Source organism: Coregonus clupeaformis, chromosome 36 (genome assembly GCF_020615455.1).
Source record: "Coregonus clupeaformis isolate EN_2021a chromosome 36, ASM2061545v1, whole genome shotgun sequence".
Taxonomy (NCBI): domain Eukaryota; kingdom Metazoa; phylum Chordata; class Actinopteri; order Salmoniformes; family Salmonidae; genus Coregonus; species Coregonus clupeaformis.
The window spans coordinates 9640733-9661210 of record NC_059227.1 but is presented as its reverse complement, the minus strand read 5'-3'; the positions used below and the strand labels follow the sequence as shown (position 1 = coordinate 9661210).

The following is a 20478-nucleotide window of genomic DNA, read 5'->3' as shown; positions in this document are numbered from 1 at the left end:
CTATAGCTCTGTAGATCACCAGAGTGGAGTAGAGGAGAGTGGGCTATAGCTCTGTAGATCACCAGAGTGGAGTAGAGGAGAGTGGGCTATAGCTCTGTAGATCACCAGAGTGGAGTAGAGGGGAGTGGGCTATAGCTCTGTAGATCACCAGAGTGGAGTAGAGGGGAGTGGGCTATAGCTCTGTAGATCACCAGAGTGGAGTAGAGGAGAGTGGGCTATAGCTCTGTAGATCACCAGAGTGGAGTAGAGGAGAGTGGGCTATTGCTCTGTAGATCACCAGAGTGGAGTAGAGGAGAGTGGGCTATAGCTCTGTAGATCACCAGAGTGGAGTAGAGGGGAGTGGGCTATAGCTCTGTAGATCACCAGAGTGGAGTAGAGGGGAGTGGGCTATAGCTCTGTAGATCACCAGAGTGGAGTAGAGGAGAGTGGGCTATAGCTCTGTAGATCACCAGAGTGGAGTAGAGGGGAGTGGGCTATAGCTCTGTAGATCACCAGAGTGGAGTAGAGGAGAGTGGGCTATAGCTCTGTAGATCACCAGAGTGGAGTAGAGGAGAGGCAGTCGCTCTGCAGCAGCAGTCCTCTCTCATTAGCTCTGTGCTGTGGCTGCCTCTCCTCTACTCCACTCGAGCCTGGCTCCACGTGTTGCTCTGCTCTACCTCCCAGGGGGCTGCCTCAAGTCACACTTGAAAAGCACTTTGACACTCAAGCCTCTTAAACTGTGGCTGAGTGGGGCCCTCGCAGGAGTCCGCTCTAATTGGCCAACAGGTTGAGCCCTGCCTCGCCACCGGCTGGCGTGTGTGTATGTGTGCCCTGGGGTGGTCAGATGTGGAAGACAGGGAGGGAGGAACCCTTCAGGGCTCAGAGCCCAGAGACAGATCCCTGATCCTAGCCTCGCCCGGCCCAGATGAGCCCCGAGCTCCACACAGCTGGATCAATCCTATACCCTCAATCAACACAGTGCATCAGTGTTACTCTCCCCTCGTTGTTAGGCCTACAGTATCATGTAGCTTTGTTGCTCTGTGTGCCTCTGCCTCGCAACCAAACCCTTTGTCTTACATCATGTCACTGTTTTAGTCATGGTTGGTGTGATGACTACTACTAATTTATGTGCTCACAATGTATTTTAGGTTGTAGGTTGAATTTACACTGCTCAAAAAAAATTAAGGGAACACTAAAATAACACATCCTAGATCTGAATGAATGAAATAATCTTATTAAATACTTTTTTCTTTACATAGTTGAATGTGCTGACAACAAAATCACACAAAAATTATCAATGGAAATCAAATGTATCAACCCATGGAGGTCTGGATTTGGAGTCACACTCAAAATTAAAGTGGAAAACCACACTACAGGCTGATCCAACTTTGATGTAATGTCCTTAAAACAAGTCAAAATGAGGCTCAGTAGTGTGTGTGGCCTCCACGTGCCTGTATGACCTCCCTACAATGCCTGGGCCTGACCGTTTGAGCAGACACATGCACATTTGTGGCCTGCTTGAGGTCATTTTGCAGGGCTCTGGCAGTGCTCCTCCTGCTCCTCCTTGCACAAAGGCGGAGGTAGTGGTCCTGCTGTTGGGTTGTTGCCCTCCTACGGCCTCCTCCACGTCTCCTGATGTACTGGCCTGTCTCCTGGTAGCGCCTCCATGCTCTGGACACTACGCTGACAGACACAGCAAACCTTCTTGCCACAGCTCGCATTGATGTGCCATCCTGGATGAGCTGCACTACCTGAGCCACTTGTGTGGGTTGTAGACTCCGTCTCATGGTACCACTAGAGTGAAAGCACCGCCAGCATTCAAAAGTGACCAAAACATCAGCCAGGAAGCATAGGAACTGAGAAGTGGTCTGTGGTCACCACCTGCAGAACCACTTCTTTATTGGGGGTGTCTTGCTAATTGCCTATAATTTCCACATGTTGTATATTCCATTTGCACAACAGCATGTGAAATGTATTGTCAATCAGTGTTGCTTCCTAAGTGGACAGTTTTGATTTCACAGAAGTGTGATTGACTTGGAGTTACATTGTGTTGTTTAAGTGTTCCCTTTATTTTTTTGAGCAGTGTAGTTATGCAGAAGCCTGGTACAGTAGCATAGGAGTGGTTCATAATGTTTGTCTGCATTCAGCAGGAGTTTAGCCAGTGACAGCAAGGGTAGGATTGGGACTTGATGGAAGGGGGGCTGAGAATAAGTAGGGGTAATAAAAAGTTTAGCGTGACTATTTGTATTTTAATGAGCATGGCGCAGTGTTGTGTTTGTATATAGATCTGTTTGAGCAGCAGTTTCTCCATCACCTGCTGTTAAGGAGCTTCTCCCCTGTGATCCAATGTGTGTTTATGTTATTAGGGAGAATGTAGCACTGTGAATAATGTATAATAGAGCAAATGCACATCGTGTACAAGTCCAGGTGTTTCAGACAAGGCTCCAGTTGTGCCTTTAGCTTGTTAAATATACATGAACGTGTGGAGGGCTTCGGGAATAGCATTAAGCATACATACAGTAGTTTAACTTGGCCTGTGCTTCTCTCCTTCTGCTTCTCTGAAAGCTTTTTTTATTTTTAAATGGTTACATATTTTAGAGTTTTCAACAGGGTACATATGTGCCGCTAAGGAGCACAGATCCTGGTATTGTTGGTATTGCCTAGGATAAAACCGTCTGAATGAGTCAAACATAATAACCTAAAACCCATTTCAGGTATATCTCACTGGTCATCCCCAAAGCCAACACCTCCTTTGGCCGCCATTCCTTCCAGTTCTCTGCTGCCAATGACTGGAACGAACTGCAAAAATCTCTGAAGCTGGAGACTCTTATCTCCCTCACTAACTTTAAGCATCAGTTGTCAGAGCACCTTACCGATCACTGCACCTGTACACAGCCCATCTGAAATTAGCCCACCCAACTACCTCCTCCCTATATTGTTATTTATTTTGCTCATTTGCACCCCAGTATCTCTATTTGCACATAATCTCTTGCACATCTATCATTCCAGTGTTAATACTAATTGTAATTATTTTGCACCATAGCCTATTTATTGCCTTACCTCCATAACTTGCTACATTTGCACACACTGTATATATATTTTCTGTTGTATTTTTGACTTTATGTTTTGTTTTACCCCATATGTAACTCTGTGTTGTTGTTTTTATCGCACTGCTTTGCTTTATCTTGGCCAGGTCGCAGTTGTAAATGAGAACTTGTTCTCAACTGGCTTACCTGGTTAAATAAATGTGAAATTCAGTGTGTTTACACAGACACAGAGCTGGAAACAGGGCTTACACTGCGAGCATTCAGGACTCAAGACATTGTATTTATCAGCACTGTGGTGGCAATCGCATTGAATTTCAGGTTGAATACACACATGAATACAACTACTAATCCTGCTGTATTACCGTATGGATATCCTAAGTCTTCCACCATTATGTGCCAATATAATCAATGGGATACCCTAATGGCTAACACACCTGACTCGTACCATAATCATATCCACAAAGTTATTTAAAAACTATTCAGAGCAGACGCAAGTTAAACTAAGGCTTTCATTTTTGACTTGACGCATTAATGTTTATTGGGTAGGCTCCAAACGGCCTCCAAATGTTTTATTTCACACAGCGTTAATTTCACCACATGAAAGATGAGGCTTGGCTTTGCGCTGACGCTGTACAGTGAGGGAAAAAAGTATTTGATCCCCTGCTGATTTTGTACGTTTGCCCACTGACAAAGACATGATCAGTCTATAATTTTAATGGTAGGTTTATTTGAACAGTGAGAGACAGAATAACAACAAAAAAATCCAGAAAAACGCATGTCAAAAATGTTATAAATTGATTTGCATTTTAATGAGGGAAATAAGTATTTGACCCCTCTGCAAAACATGATTTAGTACTTGGTGGTAAAACCCTTGTTGGCAATCACAATGGTCAGACGTTTCTTGTAGTTGGCCACCAGGTTTGCACACATCTCAGGAGGGATTTTGTCCCACTCCTCTTTGCAGATCTTCTCCAAGTCATTAAGGTTTCGAGGCTGACGTTTGGCAACTCAAACCTTCAGCTCCCTTCACAGATTTTCTATGGGATTAAGGTCTGGAGACTGGCTAGGCCACTCCAGGACCTTACTGTGCTTCTTCTTGAGCCACTCCTTTGTTGCCTTGGCCGTGTGTTTTGGGTCATTGTCATGCTGGAATACCCATCCACGACCCATTTTTAATGCCCTGGCTGAGGGAAGGAGGTTCTCACCCAAGATTTGATGGTACATGGCCCCGTCCATCGTCCCTTTGATGCGGTGAAGTTGTCTTGTCCCCTTAGCAGAAAAACACCCCCAAAGCATAATGTTTCCACCTCCATGTTTGACGGTGGGGATGGTGTTCTTGGGGTCATAGGCAGCATTCCTCCTCCTTCAAACACGGCGAGTTGAGTAGATGCCAAAGAGCTCCATTTTGGTCTCATCTGACCAGAACACTTTCACCCAGTTCTCCTCTGAATCATTCAGATGTTCATTGGCAAACTTCAGACGGCCCTGTATATGTGCTTTCTTGAGCAGGGGGACCTTGCGGGTGTTGCAGGATTTCAGTCCTTCACGGCGTAGTGTGTTACCAATTGTTTTCTTGGTGACTATGGTCCCAGCTGCCTTGAGATCATTAACAAGATCCTCCCATGTAGTTCTGGGCTGATTCCTCAATGTTCTCATGAACTCCACGAGGTGAGATCTTGCATGGAGCCCCAGGCCGAGGGAGATTGACAGTTCTTTTGTGTTTCTTCCATTTGTGAATAATTGCACCAACTGTTGTCACCTTCTTACCAAGCTGCTTGGCGAAGGTCTTGTAGCCCATTCCAGCCTTGTGTAGGTCTACAATCTTGTCCCTGACATCCTTGGAGAGCTCTTTGGTCTTGGCCATGGTGGAGAGTTTGTAATCTGATTGATTGATTGCTTCTGTGGACAGGTGTCTTTTATACAGTTAACAAACGGAGATTAAGAGCACTCTCTTTAAGAGTGTGCTCCTACTCTCAGCTCGTTACCTGTATAAAAGACACCTGGGAGCCAGAAATCTTTCTGATTGAGAGGGGGTCAAATACTTATTTCCTTCATTAAAATGCAAATCAATTTCTAACATTTTTGACATGCGTTTTTCTGGATTTTTGTTGTTGTTATTCTGTCTCTCACTGTTCAAATAAACCTACCATTAAAATTATAGACTGATCATTTCTTTGTCAGTGGGCAAACGTACAAAATCAGCAGGGGATCAAATACTTTTTTCCCTCACTGTATGTGGCGCAGCTAGTGCTAGTGACTACTCTGTAATCTCGGTACTCACTCTTTGGAAGACTCTAACCATGTTTGGAGCTCTGCTCTGATGACTAGTAGCTGCTGATGATGGATTCATTAAAGTGACTGATGGCAGTTTGCCACTATGTGTTTGACCCCACTCAATTTGAAAAGCTTATGTACAGTAATGCTATCAAACACATGACATGGCACAAGATCAGTGTGTAACATTTATGATAATTGCCGATGTATTTACAGGCTAGCCAGTTGCTCCATGACATTGTGAAGCCCTGTGGGTAATTGTTTGGAGCTATCTATGATTGACGTATTTTACTGAGTTACAGTTCATATAAGGAAATCAGTCAATTGAAATAAATTAATAACGCCCTAATTTATGGATTTCATATTACTGGGAATACAGATAAGCATCTGTTGGTCACAGATACCTTAAAAAATAAAAAGGGGCGTGGATCAGAAAACCAGTCAGTATCTGGTGTGATCACCATTTGCCTCAAGCAGCGCAACACATTTATTTTGCAAAGAATTGATCAGGCTGTTGATTGTGGCCTGTGGAATGTTGTCCCACTCCTCTTCAATGACTGTGCGAAGTTGCTGGATATTGGCGGGAACTGGAACACACTGTCGTACACGTCGATCCAGAGCATCCCAAACATGCCCAATGGGTGACATGTCTGGTGAGTATGCAGGCCATGGACGAACTGGGAAATGTTCAGCTTCCAGGAATTGTGTAAACGGGGCCTTGCATTATCATGCTGAAACATGAGCTGATGGCAGCAGATGAATGGCACTACAATGGGCCTAAGGATCTCGTCACAGTATCTCTGTGCATTTAAATTGCCATCAATAAAATGCAATTCTGTTCATTGTCCGTAGCTTATGCCTGCCCATACCATAACCCCACCGCCACCATGTGGCACTCTGTTCACAACGTTGACATCAGCAAACCGCTCGCCCACACAAAGCCATACACGCTGTCTGCCATCTGCACGGTACAGTTGAAGCCAGGATTCATCCGTGAAGAGCACACTTCTCCAGTGTGCCAGTGGCCATTGAAGGTGAGCATTTGCCCACTGAAATCGGTTATGATGCCGAACTGCAGTCAAGTCAAGACCCTGGTGAGGGCGATGAGCACGCAGATGAGCTTCCCTGAGACGGTTTCTGACAGTTTTTGCAAATATTGTTTGGTTGTGCAAACCCACAGTTTCAGCTGTCCGGGTGGCTGGTCTCAGACGATTCCGCAGGTGAAGAAGCCGGATGTGGAGGTCCTGGGCTGGCGTGGTTACACGTGGTCTGCGGTTGTGAGGTCGGTTGGACGTACTGCCAAATTCTCTAAAATGACGTTGGAGGTGACTTATGGTAGAGAAATTAACATTAAATTATCTGGCAACAGCTCTGGTGGACATTCCTGCAGTCAGCATGCCAATTGCATGCTCCCTCAAAACTTGAGACATCTGTGGCATTGAGACAAAACTGCACATTTTAGTATGGCCTTTTATTGTACCAAGCACAAGGTGCACCTGTGTATTGATCATGCTATTTAATCATCTTCTTGATATGCCACACCTGTCAGTTGGATGGATTATCTTGGCAAAGGAGAAATGCTCACTAACAGGGATGTAAACAAATTTGAGCACAACATTTGAGAGAAATAAGCTTTTTGTGTGTATGGAAAATTTCTGGGATCTTTTATTTCAGCTCATGAAATATGGGACAAACACTTTATTATTTTTTTCTGTGTATATTTAGGGCTCTGTTTTAACAAACCTAACGCAATGGTAAATCTAAGCGCACGCGGTAGCACTATAGGTTCAGGGGTGTGTCAGAAATAATTTTGCTATTTTCACTGTCACAATTATCGGCACACTTGCTGGTTCTGGCGGAAAAGGGCTGGGTTTTTATGAATAAACAAGTTGTGGGTGTGTTGAGGCTTGGCCCCTCTCTGGTCGATCAGGACGTGCTCCATGGTGAAATATATGGTTGCTTCAGGTTGTGTATTTACGGTATTTTATGTATTGCCTTGGAATCAACTCCAATTTCAATGTTAGTCCGTAATAGTTTATCAAATGGCTTACAGAAACGAAATACGAAACGACCTATCCCATCTTTGCTAAATAGGTTAACTTGAACCCATTTGCAGTCCACATTGTTCTAAGTAATTGCATGGCTTCAATAGCATTCACACTGATATAGGGGCTAGGCCTACTGTAAATTGCATTATGGCTGAGCATGGACATGCCAAACATTGTCAATAAGCAAGATTACATTCATTATTGATAAGGCCTAAAAAGAGAACGAATAATTCGAATCAAATTCTAAACAAAACGAAACAACAACTTGTTTTAAATAGGCTATGTCACACTTACAGGCACTATCATTTCTCCCCGTGGGCATATAATATTAAAACAACTCAGACTATGGAGGATTTTATGCACATCCAAAACGGGACCTGCATGGCTAAAATAATGTGGTCCTGCCTACAATGCATAGATAAAAATGGAATGTTAGCTCACTGTTTCACTCCTCTTAAACTTGATATTTTAATAAAGCTTTGATGATTAAGATGTATTTCCAAGCAGCCTCAGGAGCCAAACCCTTTATTGACAGTCTTGACTATTTCGCGATTGCACCAATTCACATTAGGCTTCTCTTGTTCCATGCGCATATGGGCAGTGTGCGTCACGGCTGAATAGGCTGCGTTTCTGCTGTCAAAATTCATGACATAACCAACTGCGTTACCGCTAAAACCAGCTTTTGGTTGGTCTTAAATATTCCTATCAGCGCTGCCTGAAATTAGCACTTTGGATCATGTTTTTAAGGACACACGTCAAATATTTCCACCCCGCCCATCTGAGCGCAAGCGAGCTGATATAAGACAGGGAAATTGGCGAACCTGACGTTAGGGCGGGAAAATGCGAGTGGGCCAGTTTTTGCCTTTCGAAAGTATTTGAAAGGCAAGTTAACAAACAGATCACCGACCATTTCGAATCCCACCGTACCTTCTCCGCTATGCAAACCGGTTTCCGAGCTGGTCATGGGTGCACTTCAGCCACGCTCAAGGTCCTAAACGATATTATAACCGTGATCAATAATAGACAGTACTGTGCAGCCGGCTTCCGACTCTGTCAACCACCGCATTCTTATTGGCAGACTAAATAGCCTTGGTTTCTCAAATGACTGCCTCGCCTGGTTCACCAACTACTTCTCAGATAGAGTTCAATGTGTCAAATCGGAGGGCCTGTTGTCTGGACCTATGGCAGTCTCTATGGGGGTGCCACAGGGTTCAATTATTGGGCCGACTCTTTTCTCCTTTTATATCAATGATGTCGCTCTTGCTGCTGGTGACTCTCAGATCCACCTCTACGCAGACGACACCATTTTGTATACATCTGGCCCTTCATTGGACACTGTGTTAACAAACCTCCAAACGAGCTTCAATGGCATACAACACTCCTTCAGTAGCCTCCAACTGCTCTTAAACACTAGTAAAACTAAATGCATGCTCTTCAATCGAACGCTGCTGGCACCCGCCCACCTGACTAGAATCACCACTCTCGACGGGTCTGACCTAGAGTATGTGGACAACTACAAATACCTAGGTGTCTGGTTAGACTGTAAACTCTCCTTCCAGACTCACATTAAGAATCTCCAATCCAAAGTTAAATCTAGAATCGGCTTCCTATTTCGCAACAAAGCCTCCTTCACTCATGCTGCCAAACATGCCCTCGTAAAACTGACTATCCTACCGATCCTTGACTTGAGCCTCTCTCAAGAGCATTTCTCTTTCACTTTACATCTTCTCCCCCCCTCTTGCTCTCTTTCCCTCCCTCCCTCCCTCCTTCTCTCCCTGCCAGTTGGTGCTTCCAGAGTACTCTATCCATGGGCTGTTCTGTATCATGTTCCTGTGTGCCCAGGAGTGGCTGACAGTAGGCCTCAACATCCCGCTCTTCTTCTACAATACATGGAGGTAACTATCGAAGCTGGACTAGTCCATCTTTGTCTTTCATTTTATAAGATGTCATGAATTCATTATGGTGCCCAGAAGATAAGCACTGATATTAAAATATTCACATGGACATTCATTGGGTGTAATAAGAGTACACAAACAAAGGCCAACATAAAACATTGACATACATTTTGCTGAGGAAGTGCAGTACAGTCTGCAGTGATTGTAAATATGATAACAGATGGTTTTGTCTCCATTCAACAAAGGGACAAACACTCTTTCAAGACCTTGCCTTGTGGTTTGAACTCCTTTGTAATTTTTTGTTTAAAAAAAATCAAAGGAGCTTTTCAAAAGTTACCACAATAAAGAAAAAGTAGGTATTTATTTAATGACTTGAGCATTTGTAATGTGGCAGACAGGCTGTGTGTGACTTTGGTTATGATGCCCTGAAATCCCACCCTGAAAATTGGTCACCTGTCAAGGCTTCCTCCCATTAATATGTTGTTTTCTCTCTTCTTTGGGATTGTTGTTGTTTCGTTATTGGATCTGAATCACTTGCAGAACTCTGTGATTGTTTTGCTCAGGCGGTTGAAGTTACACAGCAGCACTCACTGTCTCATTAATTGCAGACTCTGCCAGATGCCCAGTGGCTATAGATGCTGTTCTCTTTACACAGCTGAGGGGAGACAGGGAGAGAGGGAGAGAGAAAGAAAGAGAGGCACAGAGAAAACAATAGAAGGATGAAGACATAGAGAGAGAGATACAGAGATATGGGGGAGGGTGACCCACAGCAGCCACAGATCTGTCCATTTCTGTTTTCCTTCCCAGTGAGCACAGCTGATGCCTGATGTCTTCAGCTCGTCCCCCTCCTCTCCTCTCAATCAGCCCCCACTGGCTCTGCCTCTCTGCCAGCCTCTCCTCCCCACGTCCACATGCAGCAGGGGCTCAGTGAAACACAGGATAGTAGAGAGGTTTAGATGTAGGTTTAGCAGCAGCAACACGGTGGAACGGAGCACCACTTCCTGTGTAGAGCAGATACATAATGTACATGCCGATGTAAAGCAGTGGCTACATTTCTGAGAAAGACGTCTCAGTTTAAGGCCAATTCCATAGCCTCATCAAAAGAGGAGCATCGCGCTCTCCCAAAAATTTGGTTGGCTTCCATTGCCTCCAAAATGTGCCAGTGAACAGTCACCTTCTCTTCTCAGAGCCAAGCATAGTGCCTCGATAGTCAGACTGAGCTGGTCCTCTCTCCCTCCCCAAACCCCCAGTGTACCCATCTCCAGTCTCTGCTACCTGGAGGGCAATGAAGCTGGGTCAACTGGAAGAACCCTGCTACACACACACCATTTATTTTTCTAAATAGTACCAGATAGGGGTTCTTTAGCTTGTAACCATAGCGGAACCCTTTTTTGGTGCAATATAGAACCCTTTTTTGAAGGTTCAATAAAGAACCATGCTCATAAGGTTCTAAATGGAACCTGTATGGTGCAATAAAGAACCATAAAAAAAATTTTCTATATAGCACCAAAAACAGTTCCGCTATGGTTACAACCTTTTTTGGGGCTATATAGAACCATTTTTATGGTTCTTTACAGAACCTTTATGGAGAAGGGTTCTATAAATAACCTTTCTCAATCTTAAAGGTTCTTTGTAGATTATTTTGAAGAACCACAAAGGGTTTTATATTCTGGTCAGCCATATTATATGGTTAACATTTAATTATTATTATTGTGTTAATTGACAAGTTGAATCAAGTGAGCTCCCTCTAGAACAGCTGGGGGTCCCTGAGGAGAGAACCACTGACTGATTTAGCCAACTGTTCTCAATTGACGCAAGGCCTAGATGAGTATTTTACAAGACACCGTCACTGGCCATAGTCATATATCATTATCACTTGTAGACTTCGGTGCAAAACACAGCAGCTGTCTGTGACATTTACATTTACGTTTACATCATTTAGCAGACGCTCTTATCCAGAGCGACTTACAAATTGGTGCATTCAATTTATGATAGCCAGTGGGACAACCACTTATTTTATTTTATTTTTATTTATTTTTTTGTGGGGGAGGGGGGTTAGACGGATTACTTTTATACTATTCCAGGTATTCCTTAAAGAGGTAGGGTTTCAAGTGTCTCCGGAAGGTGGTCAGTGACTCCGCTGTCCTGGCGTCGTGGGGGAGCTTGTTCCACCATTGGGGTGCCAGAGCAGCAAATAGCTTTGACTGGGCTGAGCGAAAAGAAAAAAAAATGTCATACCATAACCGCTACACACAGCCTACATCGTTGTCACCATATTTACATTTACATTTTAGTCATTTAGCAGACGCTCTTATCCAGAGCGACTTACAGTTAGTGAATACATATTTTTTTATACTGGCCCCCCGTGGGAATTGAACCCACAACCCTGGCGTTGCAAACGCCATGCTCTATCAACTGAGCTACATCCCTGCCGGCCATTCCCTCCCCTACCCTGGACGACGCTGGGCCAATTGTGCGCCGCCCATGAGTCTCCCGGTCGCGGCCGGCTGCGACAGAGCCTGGATTCGAACCAGGATCTCTAGTGGCACAGTTAGCACTGCGATGCAGTGCATTAGACCACTGCGCCACCATATGAGCTAACATCATAGTCAACATAGCTACAATAACTAATGCGTTAGTAAACCCACAATCCAATCCATGTGTATAATCACTCAGTAGTGTACAGCAAGCAGTTTAGCAGTTACACCAACGGCCCCCGGTGGCAATACATTTATAAAACCGAAAGCTTACCTTGAATTGGACGTGTTGGATAGCCTTAGCCAGCTAGCTAACATAAATATAATTCCTCTCTTTTTGAGTCAGGATGTTGAGTAGGCTAAATTAGCTGCATTAGCTAGCATAAGTGAAAGTAAAAAAAAATCTCTCTCTGCTGCTTCTTCTTAATATTTGACAAAACTTTTTGAGTCAACTACACCACATTTTATGCACTGCAGTGCTAGCTAGCTGTAGCTTATGATTTCAGTACTAGATCAATTCTCTAATCCTTTGATTGGATGAACAACATGTCAGTTCATACTGCAAGAGCTCTGATAGATTGGAGGACGTCCTCCGGAAGTCATCATAATTACTGTGTATGTCTATGGAAGGGGGTAAGAACCATGAGCATTTTAATTATCACTAAAAGAGCAAAGAACCGTTTTGTGAACTGTAACGAACCATTAAAGAGCTCAAAGGGTTCTTTATGAATCCCCATTTTTTTGTGTGTACAGTAGACGGGATCCCGCTCTCTCTGTGTGTTGAGCTGAGCTCATCCTGTAGCACACATACTGTACAGACAGCTTCTCCCTATCCCCTACCACGCCCCCCTCACTGTCACAGAGAGGGATTACATTTACATTTTACATTTTAGTCATTTAGCAGATGCTCTTATCCAGAGCGACTTACAGTTAGTGAGTGTATACATTTTCCATACTGGCCCCCCGTGGGAAACGAACCCACAACCCTGGCATTGCAAGCGCCATGCTCTACCAACTGAGCTACAGGAGGGATGTGTTTCTCTACCTCAGGTGCTGTGAGAGGTAGTGGTGCCCCACAGCCTATCAGGTGGAGTCAGTCAGTGTGTTGTAGAAATATAGGCCACCCCACAGCAATGAGTTATGGTGTGCTGTGAAATAGGTCACCACTGTCTCAGGTGGTGCTTGTCCTAACAGTAGAGGTACTATATGATGCAGCTGTGTTAGTGGAGTGACTCACCAGGTGGTAGTAGTAGTAGTAGTGGGTTGAGATTCAGGTTCAGCTGTTGTTACGTGTTTGTTTTTTTCAGGTATTACAAGGTGCATTAGTAGAAATGGAATGGGCAGAATGGTTATGATTTTGTATTATTTATGATTGACTAACCTTTATTTTATCATCAGGTACATTAAACTGGCGGGAAACACATTCTCACACACATTCTCATTTACAGCAATCTTGTTCCACATGAATTTTAAAAACCCTGTCACAATTTATTTAATAGTCTGTCTAGTACAAACGACTTATAAACCATTACTGAATAGTTTGTTAGTCATTAGCAAACTATTGGTAAATCATTATACACCATGTGTTCATGTATCTATTAACATAATTAAATGCATGTACCTATATGCATAAACCATGCATTGCAATTACTAGAACCTTTAATCATGTACAACTTAATCATACTAATCATGAACAGTCAGATGTTTCATGTAAAGAGGGTGTCCCCCCTACTCATCCTCCATTTCTCCATTCTTCCTTCCATCTTCCCCTCCGTCCCTCCATCTCTACGGGTCAACTACCCCTCGTGTGTCGTGTCCCTATTCGGTAGGTACTTCCACAGCCCCACAGACACTAAGGAGCTCCTTTACGACCCAGCCTCAGTCATGAACGGGGACACACTCAAGTTCTGCCAAAAAGAGGCCTGGTGCAAGATGTCCTTCTTCGTCCTCTCCTTCTTCTACTATCTGTACTGGTGAGTGAGAAATGCACAATATTTTTTTTTTACCCCCTTTTTCATGGTATCCAATTGGTAGTTAGTCTTGTCCCATCGCTGCAATTCCTGTACGGACACGGGAGAGGTGAAGGTCGAGAGTCGTGCGTCCTCCGAAACATAACCCAACCTAGCCGCATAGTGCCCGCTTAACCCGGAAGCCAGCCGCACCAATGTGCCAGAGGAAACACCATACACCTGGCGACCGAGTCAGCGTGCCACAGGAATCGCTAGTGCGCGATGGGACAAGAACATCCCTGGCCAAACCCTACCCTACCCTGGACGGCGCTGGGCCATTTGTGTGCCTCCCCTATGGGTCTCCCGGTCAAGGACGGCTGCGACAGAGCCTGGAATCGAACCAGGATCTCTAGTGGCACAGCTAGCACTGCGATGCAGTGCCTTAGACCACTGCGCCACTCGGGAGGCCAGAAATGCACTTTTGTTGTTTGGTAATGTGTTAGGATACAGACAATGGTCATCGTTCACCTCAAAGTGACTAACAACTATATACAGTACATCTAGCCTAAGTAGAGTAAAGTTGTTACTCCTCTTGTAACTTTTTCATGTGTTTAGTACAGGCTTTACATGCCTTTACACAGTGGTGTAAAGTACTTAAGTAAAAATACTTTACATTACTACTTAAGTAGTTTTTTGGGGTATCTGTACCTTACTATTCATATTTTTGACAACTTTTACTTTTACTTCACTACATTCCTAATGAAAATAATGTACTTTTTACTCCATACATTTTACCTGGCACCCAAAAGTACTAGTTAGATTTTGAATACTTAGCAGGACAGGAAGATAGTCAAATTCACGCACTTATCAAGAGAACCTCCCTGGCATCTCTACTGCCTCTGATCTGACGGACTCACTTAACACAAATGCTTCATTTGCAAATGATGTCTGAATGTTGGAGTATGCCCCTGGCTATCCGGAAATTAAAAATAAAAAAATAAAAAAATGGTGCCTTCTGGTTTGCTTAATATAATGAATTTGAAATGATTTATACTTTTACTTTTGATACTTAAGTATATTTTAGCAATTACATTTACTTTTGATACTTAAGTATATTTAAAACCAAATACTTTTAGACTTTTACTCAAATAGTATTTTACTGGATAACTTTCACTTTTACTTGAGTCATTTTCTATTAAGTTATCTTTACTTTTACTCAAGTATGACAATTGGGTACTTTTTCCACCACTGCTTTTACATGCTTTTTCCAGACATGCTATGTCCGTATTGATTTGTATTGCTCGGTATTATTACTGCACTGTCAGAGCTAGAAGCACAAGCATTTCGCTGCACTTGCGATAACATCTGCAAATCTGTGTACACGACCAATAAACGTTGATTTTATTTGACCAGTGTGTTTATGCTGTATTGGATGTTTAAAGACTCCAATAATGGAATTGTATTGTGCCTAAACCAGCATCTGAATTCACAAGGACATGATGCCCTTTCAGTATGCCATGCAGCCAGCAGTGGGCCTCCTAGATACCGGCTCTTTTTTCACAACGTCAACTTGTTTATGTTAACATAGCCATACAGTACAGTCGTGGTCAAAAGTTTTGAGAATGACACAAATATTAATTTTCACAAAGTCTGCTGCCTCAGTTTTTATGATGGCAATTTGCATATACTCCTGAATGTTATGAAGAGTGATCAGATTAATTGCAATTAATTGAAAAGTCCCTCTTTGCCATGAAAATGAACTTAATCCCCCAAAAACATTTCCACTGCATTTCAGCCCTGCCACTAAAGGACCAGCTGACATGTCAGTGATTCTCTCGTTAACACAGGGGAGAGTGTTGACGAGGACAAGACTGGAGATCACTCTGTCATGCTGATTGAGTTAGAATAACAGACTGGAAGCTTTAAAAGGAGGGTGGTGCTTGAAATCATTGTTCTTCCTCTGTTAACCATGGTTACCTGCAAGGAAACACGTGCCGTCATCATTGCTTTGCACAAAAAGGGCTTCACAGGCAAGGATATTGCTGCTAGTAAGATTGCACCTAAATCAACCATTTATCGGATCATCAAGAACTTCAAGGAGAGAGGTTCAATTGTTGTGAAGAAGGCTTCTGGGCTCCCAAAAACGTCCAGCAAGCGCCAGGACTGTCTCCTATAGTTGATTCAGCTGCGGGATCGGGGCACCACCAGTGCAGAGCTTGCTCAGGAATGGCAGCAGGCAGGTGTGAGTGCATCTGCACGCACAGTGAGGCAAAGACTTTTGGAGGATGGCCTGGTGTCAAGAAGGGCAGTGAGGAAGCCACTTCTCTCCAGGAATCATCAGGGACAGACTTCTTGAAAAAGAAGGGTCAATGCTACAAATATTGACACTTTGCATAAACTTAATGTAATTGTCAATAAAAGCCTTTGACACTTATGGAATGCTTGTAATCATACTTCAGTATACCATAGTAACATCTGACAAAAATATCTAAAAACACTGAAGCAGCAAACTTTGTGAAGACCAATACTTGTGTCATTCTCAAAACTTGTGACCACGACTGTACATTACATGGTATATGCTATAGTCACAATGTATTGGCCCTGCAGCCCTAAGGGCAGCAACCAGGGATTGGGGTCAATTCCATTTCGGTTTAGCCAATTCAGGTAGTGATTGGGTAATTTTCAATTCCCAAACTAAAACGTTTTAATAAAAGGTTTTCATTAATCACTTTCATTGACTAAATTGAAATGGAATGGACCCCACAGCCCCTGGAGTACTAGTAACCTCTCACCAGAGGCACAGAGCGTCTTTAATTGACCAATCAGAAGTGTTGAATGTGGTCATGTGACTCTCCTCCTCTCGGCTGTAGCGTGTGCTGGACCGGACCTTCCTCTAGTAGTGAGTCTCTCTTCAGTGTGTTTGTCACCTCGTGATACTGACCCCCTCACTGCCCCACGGTGCCCTGTCCCCTGCACACACCACTGTACCACACCTGTGAATCTTTCCCGCTCACTGTTCCAGCCTTGTCTGGAGAATGGGCCTCCTCAGGGAGATAACCTTTAACCCCTAACCTCTGACCTCCGTTACTTCCGCCCGCCCTGACCTACTGGTGTTTGTCACAGGGGAGGCAGTCACTCTAGTGGAGTCCAATATGGAGTCCAATATAACGACTGGCCTCCATTGTTTAACCTTGATGAGATGTGCATATTCTCCTGATGTTTAACCACTGCTATGGATGTTATGTAACGTTACTGTATATGAATGCTTCCCTCTCTTTGTCTACTAAGTAGCACTCCTAACCCGTTCTCACCCACTTCTCCGCTTGTATTTGGCATGATCTCTAACCCTCTCCTTGCACACACACACTTACAGACTCACTCTCGCTCGCACGCACACACACACTTACTGTACACACACGCACACACACACACAGTCTGAAGCTATCGAGCATCAGCTGAATAATGCTCTCCCACTCACAGATTGATGGGAAATCAAAGATTGACTCTGGAGGCCTAATCCTCCCAATTACAATGGCCAGGTTTGCCTCGGCTCATTAGCTCAACAGCCGTTTAAATCGAATGGAACAAGAAATGACTGTATGGCTCTGATAAGGAAGCAGAGCTCCATTTAAATGTTTATGACAAGCCCTCAGTGAGGAATATGCTATATTCGCCTGTGGAAGTCAAGCTACTGGTTGAATTGAAACAACCTCGATGACAGACCGATGACAAGCTGACAGCAAGGACATATGTAGCATCTCTGTCCCCTCTACCATGAAGAGCAGTTTAGAGATGAAATGTGATCTCATTCACATCGCATGCCGTAATGAAATATAATTATATTATGTAATGTTATGTTAATGCAGTAACAGTAACCTCTTGTCAAGCTGAATGTAGATTCCAAGTACGGGGCTTGTTGTTACACTGAAGGTTTTTTACAGTACCAGTAAGTGGGAGATCCAATAGCTAGAGAGTGTCTGTCCCACACATTTCCTCAGCTGTTGTTCAGCTTGCTGTCTTACTGTTTGGTACAGTGTTGAAGACTAGGCTTGGTCTTCATCAAGTGACCAGGTAATTAAATCAGTCGTTTTCACCTTACAGCTGAGTAATAATTGAGATGTTTGTACAGTAGAATAGGCCCAGTGATCATGTGATGAGCTACGATGAGGAGATACAGGCTACTAACTAATCTAGCTACAGCTCTGAGGGGTGATGGAGCCTGGGCCTGATGGAGGTCATCATCTGTCTAAGCTGCCTCTGGTTTCCCTGTGTATGACACCTCCAGGCCACCATACGTATTGTGCCTCCATTACATTAGGAAACATGGATATTGATAACTCAGACAGACAGGTGAGCTCAGGCTTCACCACAGCAGCAGGGATTAGTGCCTCACAGGCCAGAGGATAGCAGAATGAATGCAAATGTCTCCATTTGGGAGTAGCTAAGTGATCGTGATTAGTTAAAGCAGTAAATGTGCTATTATGGTACAGTTAGCTAGGAAGCTGAATTAATTTAGAAGATAACAATAAACCATCAAATTGTATATTTAATTAGCAGTGTTGTCCGCGCTAAGACATAGGCCTACCTCTTAATTCGAGCCCAGTTCTTCAAATACATATTACATATTTAAGTTTGGTTTATCGACAAGATTAATCAAGCATAACTTTACAGCGACCTCACATCAATTTCTTGCTTATTTAGTTGCTTGTGTTTTGAATAGGCAAAATGTTTATCCTTTCTAGTTGAGAAGCCTGTATGCACAACATTAAAGGGTTATTTTAATTGCAACTTCAAATAAAGAAACACCAACAAAGTCAGTGAATCTGGCAGGCACCCAGGCATGGGCCCTAAGAAAGCCTGATCACACTACTAAACCATGCATGGATTAATCAGTCGTTTCTTAAACACTTTAACACAACACTTGAATACTCCTTTCTTGAATGCTTAATAATTCCAGTGGACCAGTTTATAATGGAATCATTTTTGGCACTGTTGATAGTTATTGTTGTTGGTTTTACTGTTTGGTCCAATCATGTACTGTAGTCTCAGTCATTGATTTGTATTCTTGTGTTTTCCCCCCTCTCTTGTCTTCCAGTATGGTCTACTCCTTGGTAACCTCATAACAGCAGAACTCTCAGTATTTGAGCCATCCTCCAGATATCAGAGACTGTTTTCTGGAATTCAAACTAGCTAGCTCAAAAACCAACTTTGCAGCAAAAAATAGCACTTTTCTGTCACAACTTTTCTGTTTCATCAGGAGAAGGACAGTCGGTGGGTCTGGTCTGAGGGGAAAGAAAGAGTTTCAGCTCCAGTCCCCATTTTCTCCTCAAAGTATGTAAAGGGACATTACTGTTTACAATTCACTATAGGTCAAAGTCCATGATGAGTCACAGTGAACACCATATTTTCTTTTGTCCGTCACTGCCCGGCTAATGTCTGTACTCACAGCCTGTCCTGTCCTGGAGCAGTACAGTAGCATCACCACTACCATAGTAGGGCACACAGTAGTGTTTGCACAGTTTGTCTCAGGCACAGCACAGAGAAAAACAGCAGAGTCGTGGTTGTCATTGGGACAAACATGTCTTCATCTTCACCCATCTGCCCTTAGAGTCTCACCGATAGTAGCTTCTTCTTCACTGGTGGGAAGGGGAGATGACACATCCTGTACAGAGACATGGTGAACATTCTGTTCAGGGACAAGGAAACCGGGTCAACGAATGTTGCATTTTTACCTGCTGCAATACAATACATGGCCTGTGTGTTTATATACATTACATATGTGAATGGCTTTTGTGATGTGTGCATTTTGTGTATTCTTAACAAAAGCATTTCTAACGGAAACATGATCTACGAAGAATTATATACAAATGGAATATTGTGTGATTCTCTGTGGTTATAGTGTTGTTATTTGGTAGAGAAATTAAAGCTTGTTTTCTAGAACTAGAAAAGCAGTAATTCTTTGCACAATAGTGTAGGCCTATATAATTTTTTGCACAATATTTGCAATGTTTGGTTGTGTTTCAATACTCTATAGTCTACCCAAATGAGCAAAGGTATCACTGTTTCCATAATGGACCAAATGTGGTACTTATTAATTTACTTAAATTATTCATAGTCATTTAAATTGAATTGTTAACTGCTTTCCTTCACACTTTGTCCAAAATACTTTTCAGCAAATATAAGTGAATCGCATACCAGCCTTCACTGTAAGATGACTGATATATCAAATTAAAGACACTGTTAAAGTTCTAACTGCCCTCACTCTGCCATTACCATTAGCTAGCAGATGCTGCCAATAATGAATCCGTGTCTGAAAACAGCTATGGACTTCAGAGCTTTTGGCAATGCTGTTTCATTTCATTGTCTTTCAGAGAATTCATTATACCAATGCTGTCAGTTTGCTGCATAGTTCGTAATCATGCATCTTTGTGCAGAAGTTTTGCATCATCCTCTACTCAAGGACAAGACAGGAATGTCCACATTGTTGTTTTGTTATTTAAGAGCATTTTGTATGTTTACTGTGTATCTGTCCACCCAAGATGAATTTAGATAATTGTTTATGAAATAAAGTATGACTATTTTAAAATGTTACATCAGAGGCTTTCTCTTTTTGACATTTAATGTGTTTATTTTATTTATTTATCTTTTCCTGTCATGGTGTAGGTTTTTCAAATAGCTAAAGGACTATAACTGTCAATGGGAAGAAATGTTTTGGTCCGCTGAAGAAATAAATGTATTTATTCCCCTAAAGATGTATATCTACAGTATATATTACAGTAAACTATATGTTCGGTAAAGTATAACCTATT

At 43.0% G+C, this 20478-nt stretch overlaps 1 protein-coding gene across 2 annotated transcripts in view; it reads left to right on the top strand.

Moving 5' to 3' along the window:
- Nucleotides 1–20260, top strand: part of LOC121552785 (protein cornichon homolog 3) — a 49485-nt gene extending 29225 nt beyond the window's left edge. Inside the window, exons 4-7 of one of the 2 annotated variants that reach the window (XM_041865815.1) lie at nt 9131–9243; nt 13550–13693; nt 16540–16568; nt 18765–20260. In XM_041865815.1, the coding sequence (XP_041721749.1) occupies nt 9131–9243; nt 13550–13693; nt 16540–16568; nt 18765–18784 (306 nt within the window). In that variant the 3' untranslated portion in view covers nt 18785–20260. The remainder of the gene's footprint in view (nt 1–9130; nt 9244–13549; nt 13694–16539; nt 16569–18764) is intronic. The other variant, XM_041865816.1, reaches the window with a different exon arrangement.
- Nucleotides 20261–20478: the final 218 nt, after the last annotated feature.